Source organism: Babylonia areolata, chromosome 13 (genome assembly GCF_041734735.1).
Source record: "Babylonia areolata isolate BAREFJ2019XMU chromosome 13, ASM4173473v1, whole genome shotgun sequence".
Taxonomy (NCBI): domain Eukaryota; kingdom Metazoa; phylum Mollusca; class Gastropoda; order Neogastropoda; family Buccinidae; genus Babylonia; species Babylonia areolata.
Window position 1 is genome coordinate 2,774,835 of NC_134888.1, and position 12,654 is coordinate 2,787,488.

General features: G+C 47.7%; 1 protein-coding gene across 1 annotated transcript in view; it reads right to left on the bottom strand.

The window, feature by feature from the left end:
* Positions 1-469: 469 nt before the first annotated feature.
* Positions 470-12,654, bottom strand: part of LOC143288979 (glypican-5-like) — a 158,815-nt gene continuing 146,630 nt past the window's right edge. Inside the window, exons 8-10 of the mRNA XM_076597700.1 lie at positions 9,327-9,456; positions 8,270-8,519; positions 470-4,275 (exon numbers count right to left, since the gene is read on the bottom strand). Of these exons, the coding sequence (XP_076453815.1) occupies positions 4,148-4,275; positions 8,270-8,519; positions 9,327-9,456 (508 nt within the window). The 3' untranslated portion in view covers positions 470-4,147. The remainder of the gene's footprint in view (positions 4,276-8,269; positions 8,520-9,326; positions 9,457-12,654) is intronic.

Genomic DNA, 12,654 nt, shown 5'->3' on the forward strand with positions numbered 1-12,654 from the left:
CAAATGTTTCTTCTTTTTTTGTATATAATTTTTTTCAGCTAAAAGATAACGATCTGTCCGATTCATTTTTTTAAAGGAAGAAAAAAATAAAAGAAACAACAAAATATAGAAAACAATCAGTCTTCTCTGTTCACCACTAAAGCAGGCTATGGTTCCTTGCAAGGTGGTGCAAACCGTCCGCTGAAGAATTGTAGCTGCTGTAGTGTGCTACAGACATACATACATACATTGCTACAAGTGCAACAGTGTCCCCTGACATGTGCCGTCAAAAAACAAATGAGTGAAAATCATGCCTGTCGCCGGTCATAGACACGCTGTAAAAAAAAAAAAAAAAAAAAAAAAAAAAAATCGCGGATAATCGGTGTTCATCATTTTACGAAGCCCCCCCCCCCCCAATTCATTTTAAATCGGATCTGTGAATATGGATCTGGGAAATATTTGACTTCTTTTTTTTTCTTTTCTTTTGCTCATGCCACAATCCGACTGGTATAAACACATCAGCTTTTTTCTTTTTTTTTTTCAAAAATAGATAAATGAATAAACAAATAAATAAACGTGAAAAGAAAAAAGAAAAAATAATAATAACACTGCTAGGGCTGCAAAAAAAGCTAGCTAAACATGTCAGTGAATTACAGGTGGAAAATAGTATATTTCTATCATCGGTATAATTATCATCATTATCATCCAACTGCAATTTCCCGTATAGACACAGAGGGGTTCAAAACGAACGTGAGTGGATGAATCTCATGTCAAGTAATCTCGCATCAATTACCACTGTGTTCCAACTGAATTCAACGCATACAAACCGCTGCAGAAAAAGTGATCCGCAGGGTTTCGTGGTGGCTCCCTCAGTTGGACTCCTTACCTCCCATGACCAGGTTCACTATACAATTCAGTCAGCTTGTCACATCCCTGTTGTGGACAACCCCTACACCAGAACAGCATGGATGATGATTAGAACATGATTCGTTCTTCCGCGAACAGAAAGGCACACTATGGGAAATGAAAAGTGCAAAACATGTACTGAAAAAGAAAACTCTTACACAATCGATAAACATCCACGAGCTGTATCCTCGTCTAAAGACATTGTTCTCCGCATGCGGCAAAAAAAAAAAAAAAAAATGCTGACGTTATATGCTATCAACCTTTTTACAGGACCAGTCCTTGTGGAGTTACAAGATTTAAAAACAAAAAACAAATCATCATCATCATCATAAAAAAATAGTGCTTAAACATCTCTGGGACTGCAGTTCCCTTACATCAGCCCCTTCCCTCTCCAGCTGTGAGAAAGCCAAAATCATCATCATAAAAACCGCGGCGTTTTAAAAAAAACAACAACCCAACAACAACAACGGAAACTGGGCTTTTTCCTGACAACAGTGTGTGAACGACTGAACGAGGGAAGAGGAGGAACAACACACCAACCACACCTGCTGGAACAGTCTGAAGAACATCAGACTGGTCTCAAAAGTGCTGCAACTTCCGGTGCCCGGTGCGGTTTCCCAGACCACCTTCTTCCGGTCTCCACTCTCACCCAGCGCCGCCGGCTGCAGGCAAACCTCTCACCTGCATGCTGTCGTCGTCGTTTTGGTCAACCTTTTCCCCACTACTTAACTCCTAGCATTGTCCGTTTGAACATTTCCGCAACTTCACTTCTATCCGTTGCTGTTTTAACATTTCCACCACTTAACTCCGATATGTTTTTTTTTGTTTGTTAAACCTTTCCGTATGTTGTTGTTTGTTAAACCTTTCCGTATGTTGTTGTTTGTTAAACCTTTCCGTATGTTGTTGTTTGTTAAACCTTTCCGTATGTTGTTGTTTGTTAAACCATTGCACTACTACATTTCTATCTGTTTCTTCTTTTTTTTTAACATTTCCACAACGTTACTCCTACGTTGTTGTTAAACGTTTCAACAACTTAACTCCTACATGTTACGCTGTTTGTTAAAAAAAAAAATACCAAAACAAAACCCAAAAAACATTCCATTCCACACATTCCCTTCCAGAAGTTTCTTTTCAACCCTTTCCACCACATCTCAACCCATCAGAACCTGCAGCCAAAAAACCAGAAACGCTCACTGTCCTGTTTCAGCCGAGCTGCTCCGAACTCAGAACTCCCGACACGCCGTGTCCGCTCCGCTTCCATCTATCACACTGTCTCAGTGACCGACGTCCCGGTCACACACACACACCCTGTGGCTCGCTCGGACACTGTCTGCAGCAACAGCAGCAGCAGCTGCTTCTTCGTCCAGTCACTTGCCCACAAAACCCACATTCATCTCCTCCAAGACTTTTTTTTTTCCCCCTTAAGGGTTCCACCACACGACCAACCTGGTTCGTGGTGTTCTGTCGTTACTCTGAAGACATCCTCCCCTCCTCCCTTTCCACCCAATCATCATCATCATCATCATCATCATCATTTGATAATAATAATAAGAAGAATACCAACAACAACAATAACAATACTAATAATAATATCAAGAAGAAGAAGGAGACCAAATGGAGAAAGTGTATACAAATTGTTGGTTGTAAAATAAGACTCGCTTTTGATAAAAAAATGTGTCCAACTGTAGTAGTAGTAGAAGTAGAAGTAGTAGTAATAGTAGTAGTAGTAATGAGATAATAATAATACCACCAAACTGGAGATAGTGTATACAAAGTGTTGACTGTAAAATAAGACTAGCTTTTGATAAAAAGGTGTCAATTTTAATAATAATAATAATAATAATAATAATCGCACACCCATCCTTCACGGACCTTCGCCCATTTCTCAACCATCACACGTTTCCTTAAGCCAGGTAACAGCGTTCGTCTTCGTGGTTTTCCTGCAGTGTTCCTTTCAATTCATGCTCAGCAGTTCAGCTGAATCACCAGCATCCCTGGACAAGTCAGAGCCCTCGTTCCTTTCTTAGCTCATCAAAAAAAAAAGAAAAAAAAAAAAAGTAAATGAAATACATTATGAAACAAAGTTTTCGAGTCAAGCGCGTGTACTCAGCGTTCAGTCTGTCCTTAACCTGTTGATGCCCAGTGTTAAGTTTTCAGTGGTCATCGCTTGTGTCCACCTGTCGCAACCACACACCTCCAACACAAATGGTCTTTTTTGTGTTCTTTTTTTTTTTTCATTCAACATTCCATCTTAAGTCTCTACCCCCTTGCCCACTTGTTTTGTTTTGAAAATGTTTCTGGTTACACTCCAATGTCCGTCCTACTCTTTCAGACAGCGAAACTGACCCACCCGTTCTTTTTTAAACCCAGCAACTTCCAGTATTCCTCTGTTATGTGTCACATTTCTGACGTTCTTTGTCTTCAGCATCTCGTCCACTGTCGTCGGATTCCAGTTCCAGAACGTGTCCCAGTGTAGGGTCCAGTTTTCTGCCGGCAGAGAATCCAGTGTCCCCCCCCCCTCCCCCCAACCTTTCCACGCATTCAACTATCCCTAGGAAAAGTCCACGCCATCTTCTGTTCAAGCTCAGTATCTCTTGGATACAAGCCGTCCAGTTATCTTTGTTGTTGCTGTTGTTGTTGTTGTTGTTGTTACTGTATTCGGCTTTAGAATCCTCTACACACAATCTTCCCCCCCCCCCCTACCCCCCCACCCCCCTTTTTTTTCTTTTTTGTAGTCGGCTTTGGAATTTCCTGATTACAATCGTCCAGTCCATCTCTATGTTGTTTTCAAGCTTTAGAATCTCTCTCTCTCTCTCTCTCTCTCTCTCTCTCAGAAACGTCTAGTCTTTGTAGTATTCGGCTTTAGAATGTCCTGCATACAAGCGTCAAGACTTTTTTGGGGGGGTCTTTCTTTTCTTTGTAATCAGGTTCAGTATCTCAGACACACAAATATCCAATCTTTTTTTTTTTTTTCTGTTGGTACTGATTTTTCGAATCTCCAACATGTTAAACGCTCTCTCTCTCTCTCTCTCTCTCTGTCACACACACACACACACACACACACACACACACACACACACACACACACTCCTTTCTCTCTTTGCAGTCAGAGCCAACACTGGGTGTTGGCAGACATGGGGGGGCCGGGGGGTTGTGCTCCAAGCCTGATCACACGTGGATCTGAAGGACTGGAAGGCAGTGAAGGGGGGCGGGGGTGAGGGGGGAGTAGTGGAGTGGAGTGGTGGGGGGAGGAGGAAGAGGGCTAGAGGAGGGGGGTGCGGGGGGCCAGGGGGGCAAGGAGGAGCCCCACCAGCAGCAGCACTGCGGACAGGGTGGGGGCAGCCCCCGAGGAGGGCGGTGGCCGCGTGGGTCGTCTGGTGATGGGGGTCTCTGCAACACACAACAACACACACACACACACACACACACACACAAGCGCACGCAGACATACACACACAAACACGCACGCACACACACACACACACACACACACACACACACACACACACACACGTCATGAAGCAATGCTAGTTCAGTTGGGTTTTTTTTTATTCTCTTTCTGTATGGTTCAAGTCGTCTGTTGTTTTACTCGCACATAGACACAGACATAGACATAGACACAGCCAGTAAAGAGAGAGAGGGGGGAGAGAGGGAGGGAGATGATGAATGAATGATTGAATATGGTTTATAGGTACACTTGATTCTTAAAGGGTGAGTAAAGCCCACAGAATAAAGAATAAATAAATATGAAAGAGAGAGAGAGAGGGAGAAAGAGAGAGAGAGAAAGAGAGAGAGGGGGGGGGATTCAAAAGATTCAAAAACTGTTATTACTCAAGGATAAAGATTTTAGGCATTGCCTTGAGAGAGTAAGAGAAAGAGACAGAGACAGAAGAGACAGACAGAGATACGGACATTGTTTTATTTGCATTTACAATGCAATCCTTTCGACAGTGAGAGAGAGAGAGAAAGAAACAAAATCATGGTTCAAAAGGAATAGTGGGAGGGAGGAAGAAGAGGGGGGTGTGTGTGGAGGGGGGGAGGGGGGTACCAAAAACAACAATAAAATAAATAAAATAAAAATAAAACCAATAAAAACCAACAAAAAAACCCAAAAAAAAACAGAGCATCAAAAAGAAGAGGGGGAAAAAAAAAGAATGGGAAGGGGGTGTTTCAAAGGGGTGACGGTGGCACTATTTTGGGACCCCCGTGATAAGACTGCAGACGACTTCCACGCCTACCTCCCTCCCTCCCCCCCCCCACCCCCAACCTCCCCACACCCACAACACACACACTCCCCCTCTACCCCCCCACCCCTCACGTGATGTCAATCGATCTGTGTCAAGAACTGGTCCCTCTCTCTCTCTCTCTCTCTTTGCTGTGGTAAAGGTAGAGTGGGGGGTGGGGTGGGGTGGGGGGCAGGGGGGGGGAGAGACAAGGAAAGAGATGAGGGAGGCGGACAACTATAGAGTTTCCGTGAGCACGTGAGAAAAAATTACACACGTCCCCCCCCCCCCCACCCCGTGTCCTCCCCCCCCCCCCCCCCCACTTGCAGTCCCACCGTAAATAGACCGCGGGAGAGTTCCGCGGCCATCTTGGATCTTGCGCATGCGCATTTAACTTTTACTGGAAATCGCGAGCAATATACATTTACTTGCAGTCTGGGCACTGCACACTACTGAACGATGACAACAACAACAACAACAACAACAAACAACAACAAGCAACGTCAAGAACAACACGTGAAACACGTGGACACACTGTGGCTACATGCCAAAGACTGAGGGAGGGAGGGGGGCAGGGGAGGGGGGATAGTGACACTTTTTTTTTCTCTTTTTTTCGGGGGGAGGGGGGGGGGGCTACGGGAGGGGGTGGGGGGTTACGGCAGGGGAGGGGGGGGCATGATAGACAGCAGACGGCTACCCCTCACCCCTACCAACCCACCCACCCCCGACCCCTCACCCTCCACCCCCAGTCATGTCCATCGATCTGTGTCAAGAACTGGTCTGCCTCTGCCCTCCTCCCTCCCACCCCCCCCACCCCCACACACACTCACTCACATCCCCACCCCACCCACCCCTAACCCGCCGACTTTTCCTTGGCTTGGGTGGGGGCTGGGGAGGGGGGTGGGAGTGGAGGGGAAGAGGAGGGGGGAGGGCGAAGACAGCTATCGTTTCCACCAGCACGTGATGTTCGTCTCCTGCCCAATTACAGTCTGACAGTAAACTGACCCGCCCCGTCGTCTGACGCGTGCCAGTCAAGTTACGTTTAAAGCTGGTCAGACAGGGCTGCTGCTTACCTTGGAGATAGATAGATAGATAGATAGGTGGGTAGGTGGGTTGATGGATAGATAGACAAATAGATAGATAGATAGATAGACAGACAGATAGATAGGTGGGTGGGTGGGCGGGTGGATAGATAGATAAAGATAGGTGGATGGATGGATAGAAAAAAAATATCGATAGAGATAGATAGATAGATGGGTGGGTGGATGGATAGATAGATGGATGGATGGATGGATGGGTGGGTGGATGGATAGATAGATAGATGAATAATTGGTTGGTGGATGGATGGATAGAAAAAAATATAGAGATAGATAGACAGATAGGTGGGTGGGTGGATAGATAGATAGATAGATAGACAGATAGACAGATGGATGGATAGATCGATAGATTGGTGGGTGGATGGATGGGTGGATGGAAAAAAAATATAGAGATAGATAGACAGAACGAAATAACAGAGACAGAAATAGACAAGCAGAGACATAAACAGAACCTAGAAAGACAAGAAGAGACAGAGAGGTGAAAGGGAGGGGGGGAGGGTGAGGAAGGGGTGTGGATGTGAAAGAGGGAGGGAGGGAGAGAGAGAGAGAGAGAGAGAGAGAGAGAGAGAGAGGGAGAGGGAGAGAGAGAGAGAGAGAGAGAGGGAGAGAGAGAGAGAAGGAGAATAAGGCATGATATTCACTTGCAGACATAAACGAAACAATAAAACCAAAAAAGAACTACCAAACAAAACAAGAAGAAAAACAACACACACACACACACACACACACACACACACACACACACACACACACACACACACACGCACACACACACGCACACACACACGCACACACACACGCACACACACACACACACACACACGAAATGCCTTCCCTTTCTACTCTTTGTTACCACACCTTCTTATAGTTTCTGATGGCAAAACTGATGAGTTCGCGTCAGTCTGAGTCGGAAAGCACCACAGCTCCCTACGAGTCGCCAACAGGCTGTGAGTCATACAGTGCTGAGTCACAGTACTCAGTCACACAGCCTTGAGTCATACAGTCCTGGATCAGTCAGTCCTGAGTCATACATCTCTGAGTCAGTCATACAGTACTAGTCATACAGTGCTGAGTCATACCGTCCATGAGTCACACAGTGCTGAGTCATACAGTCCATGAGTCATACAGTCCATGAGTCATACAGTGCTGAGTCAATCAGTCCACGAGTCATACAGTCCATGAGTCATACAGTGCTGAGTCATACAGTCCATGAGTCATACAGTGCTGAGTCATACAGTGCTGAGTCATACAGTCCATGAGTCATACAGTGCTGAGTCATACAGTCCATGAGTCATACAGTGCTGAGTCATACAGTCAATGAGTCAAACCGTGCTGAGTCATACAGTCCATTAGTCACACAGTGCTGAGTCACACAATGCTGAGTCATACAGTCCATGAGTCATACAGTGCTGAGTCATACAGTCCATGAGTCAAACCGTGCTGAGTCATACAGTCCATGAGTCATACAGTGCTGAGTCAAACAGTCCATGAGTCATACAGTGCTGAGTCATACAGTCCATGAGTCACACAGTGCTGAGTCAAACAGTCCATGAGTCACACAGTCCATGAGTCATACAGTGCTGAGTCAAACAGTCCATGAGTCACACAGTGCTGAGTCAAACAGTCCATGAGTCACACAGTGCTGAGTCATACAGTCGATGAGTCACACACTGCTGAGTCATACAGTCCATGAGTCATACAGTGCTGAGTCATACAGTGCTGAGTCATACAGTCCTGAGTCATACAGTGCTGAGTCATACAGTCCATGAGTCACACAGTGCTGAGTCATACAGTCCATGAGTCATACAGTCCTGAGTCATACAATACTGAGTCACTCAGTCCTGAGCTGCTGAGTCACACAGTGCTGAGTCACACCAAGCTGAGTCATACTGCGCCGAGTCACGCAGTGCTGAGTCAAACCGTCCCGAGTCATACAACGCTGAGTCACACAGTTACTGAGTCATATAGCGATGAGTCACAAAATATTGAGTTACACAGTCCTAGTCTCTCTCTCTCTCTCTCTCTCTCTCTCTCTCTCTCTCTCTCACACACACACACACTCACCAATAGGCCTGGACGTGCCGTCACCTTCATCATCCCCACCATCGCCACTACCGGAACCGGAACCGGAACCGTAGGCCACCAGATCCTCGTCGTCCACGATGACGTCATGGTGGTACAGACGTCGGCCGCCGCCGCCGCCGCCGCCCCCGCCGCCGCTGCCTTCCCGGTCTACGCTCTTGTAAGGGGACGGCTGCAGGCCCCGGGGGCTATCACCCTGCATGAGGTCCGCGTTCAGCAAGGCGCTCAGGTTCTGGACGTAGAGGCGTGAAGGAACGAACAAAGGTCAGAGCAAAATCAACATCTGATGATGATGATGATGAATCACGATGATGATGGATGATGATGATGATGAATCACGATGATGATGATGATGATGATGATGATGATGAATCACGATGATGATGAATCACGATGATGATGATGATGACGATGATGAATCACGATGATGATGATGATGATGATGATGATGATGAATCACGATGATGATGATGATGATGATGATGATGATGATGATGATGATGATGAATCACGATGATGATGAATCACGATGATGATGATGAATCACGATGATGATGACGATGATGAATCACGATGATGATGAATCACGATGATGATGAATCACGATGATGATGATGATGATGATGAATCACGATGATGATGATGATGATGATGATGATGATGATGATGAATCACGATGATGATGATGATGATGAATCATGATGATGATGATGATGATTAGAAGAACAACAAGAAGAAGAAAATCATCATTATCATCATCATCATCATCATTATCATGGCTATAATAATAAAGTTGTTGTTGAGGATGAGGATACTACTACTACTAATCAATAATAATGATAATAATAGCAACAAACATGCTTTTTTTTCTTCTTTGTTAACATCCAGACCTCGCCAAAACAAGGGACTTAAGTGAAAGAAGCAACAACAACAACAAACAAATTGTGTGTGTGTGTGTGTGTGTGTGTGTGTGTGTGTGTGTGTGTGTGTGTGTGTGTGTGTGTGTGTGTTACAAAATAAATTCAAAGGTCAGACTGACCCGCCGCATGTGGGTCAAGGACTCCTTGACCTCCAGCAAGCCGAGGTCAGGCTCCATCAGGTTCAGCCGCACCTCCCGGTTCCGCTGTACCTGGCTGAGGAAGTTGGCCTCTGGCACCTGCTCCATGTACCTGCCCACCACACACAGGTAAACCACACACCTGGTCAGAGATCACCACGGGTACAGGGTTTTTTTTTAGGATAGTCAGTCGTGCTCGACTATGACCATCAGAACAGCAGAGGAGGTCTATAAATGCAACAGTTGATCGAACTGTGTATATGGCCAGCACTGATAAGAAATAGGTGACTGTGCTGTGCTGTGTCGTGCAGGGAGTGTCGTGTTGTGTTGTACACCACTGTAGTGTACTGTGATATGTTGTGTTGTACTGTATTACATTGTATTGTATTGCACTGCTCTGCATTGTATGGTAAGGTTTGGCATGACATGAAGAGAGAGGGAGTGAGAGAGGGAGTAAAAGAGAGACGGAGAGAGAGAGAGACGGGGGGCAAGGGGGGGGGGGGGGGGGGGGGGGGGGGGGGGAGACAGACAGACAGACAGAGAACCAGAGATGGAGACACATAGATACCCAGACAAAGACAGACAGACGCTTCACAGGACCTTTCATTTTATCTGCCTTCCTGTTTCGCTTGGGAGTTAACTTCTGCTGCTGTCCTTAAAACTTCTGTTTCGTTTCTCCGCTTCCCTCTTTCCCTCCATCCCTCACACCTACAGGCCCCTACCACCACCACCACCACCCCTCAACCTCCACCACACCCTCACTCCCCTTCCTCTAAGCTCTCGTGACGTGATTGTTCGTAGATCATGGGGGTCTTTCAGATGACACGGGCTGTTGGCTCCCCCCGCTCAGGAACTGTGGTCTGCTGAGACTCAATGAGTGCTATTAACTGGGTTGTTTTTTTTTCTCCACCCTGTCTCTCCTCAGTCCTGCCGACTCTATACAGAAAGTCGCTGTCATCCCAATTCGCCTATTCCTGACTCGCCCATTTCCAAAATTCGCCCATCACTAAAACGGATGAACCCGGTTCGCCTACGCAGGGTTCGTCATTGTATCGTTTTGATTCGCCGCGATATATATTTTTTCCCCAGATTCAAACAGTTTGAAGCTTCTCCCCTAAGTTCATTCTGTGCGTCTGTGTACCCCCGTCCTTTGGTTTCGTTGGCGATCTGAGCATTGGTATCCGTCCACAAGCATATCTATCTTAATACTAATTCGTGTACGTTGTGTGTGTGTGTTTGGCGAGGATATGGGTGTGAGTGTGTGCATGTATGTGTGTGTTAGAGAGAGATGGAGAGAGACAGACAGACAGACAGACAGAGAAAAAGACACACACACACACACACACACACACACACACAGAGAGAGAGAGAGAGAGAGAGAGAGAGAGAGAGAGAGAGTCAGACAGAGGTGTTGAACAGGCGAAACGGGAACGGCAGGTAAAGTTAAAACAGGACAAAAAAAACTCCAATGGAAAACTGTGGAGAGGCCACTGAAGGCGGCGGCACCATCAACACAACAGTCCAAACGGGGAAATCGGCGACTCGGACCTGCACTGGTATATCAATCCACCATCCCTCCAGCTGCATGCAGCCAACAACACAACCAACGAGCACGATATAAGCTCATGCTTGTTGTTGCTCAAGTCTTATTAATTGAACGCTGTATTGCACCTTGTTTCTTGATATTAAAAAAAATGTTTAAACCAACACAGCGAGAGAAAGAGGGGGAAGACAGTTGTGAGGGGGAGAGGAGGGAGGGAGGGAGAGAGAGAGAGAGAGGGGAGAGATAGAGAGAGAGGAGAGATGGAGAGAGGAGAGAGAGAGGAGAGATGGAGAGAGAGGAGATGGAGAGGGAGAGAGGGGGGGGAGAGAGGAGAGAGAGAGGAGAGAGAGGGGGATAGAGAGAGAGAGGGGAGAGATAGAGAGAGAGGGGGGAGAGATAGAGGGGGAGAGAGATATATATATATGGAGAGAGAGAGGGGAGAGAGAGTGGGGGATACGGGAAGAGGGAGAACAGCTGGGAGATAGGGGGAAGGAGAGAGAGAGGGGAGAAAGAGATAAGGGGAAAGACGGGGAGGGAGAAAGAGTGGGAAGATAGGGAGAGAGAGAGGGGGGAGTCAGGGAAGGAGGGAGAAAGGGGGAGAGAGAGACGGAGGGAGACAGAGAAAGGGAGAGATGGGAAGGGAGAGACAGAGACAGAGACAGACAGTGAACAACACAACGATGATGCCTGTTCGTGGGTCGGCGCTGGAGAAGAAATGGAGACAGGGGGGGGTGGGGGCAGGGGGGGGGGGGACAGCGGTGGTGGAAGGGGGGAGGCATAGGGGAGGGGGGGTGGAACGTGGCGGACGGATTGTGGTGATACGCATACTTGCGTATGATGCGTTTTATCCACTGACCGCACGCACACACGCGCTCGAACGTGCACACTGACACACGCACGTGCGCAGACACACACACACACACACACACACACACACACACACACACACACACATGTAGACGAGACAGACAGACACAGACGAAGGCCAACACGAAGGGAAATGAGATGGGGAGAAGGGTTTACAATGGTGAGAGGTGGGTGAAGATGAAAAGCATCAAACAGGAAGGGAGACGACGTTGATCACACCTCCAGCCTCCCAAAGCAGTCATTACACTGACGTCGACAACAATGAGACAACAGACAGCTGCCCACAGGGAGACAGGACAGAGCAGGGCAGGGCAGGGTAGGGTAGGGTAGGGGACAGGGCATGGGCAAGACAGGACAGGACAGGAAAAAACAGGGGACAGGGCAGGACAAGACAGGACAGGGCAGGACAGGACAGGACAGGACAGGACAGGACAGGGCAGGACAGGGCAGGGCAGGGCAGGGCAGGACAGGACAGGACAGGACAGGGCAGGACAGGAAAAAACATGGGACAGGGCAGGACAGGGCAGGACAGGGCAGGGCAGTACAAGACAGGACAGGGCAGGGCAGGGCAGGGCAGGAAAAAACATGGGACAGGGCAGGACAGGGCAGGGCAGGACAGGGCAGGAAAAAACATGAGACAGGGCAGGACAGGGCAGGCAGGACAGGGCAGGGCAGGACAGGACAGGGCAGGGCAGGACAGGGCAGGAAAAAACATGGGACAGGGCAGGACAGGGCAGGACAGGACAGGGCAGGAAAGAGCAGGAAAAAACATGGGACAGGGCAGGACAGGACAGGGCAGGACAGGGCAGGGGACAGGACAGGGCAGGAAAGGGCAGGACAGGGCAGGGGACAGGGCAGGACAGGACAGGCAGGGCAGGGCAGGACAGGACAGGACAAGAC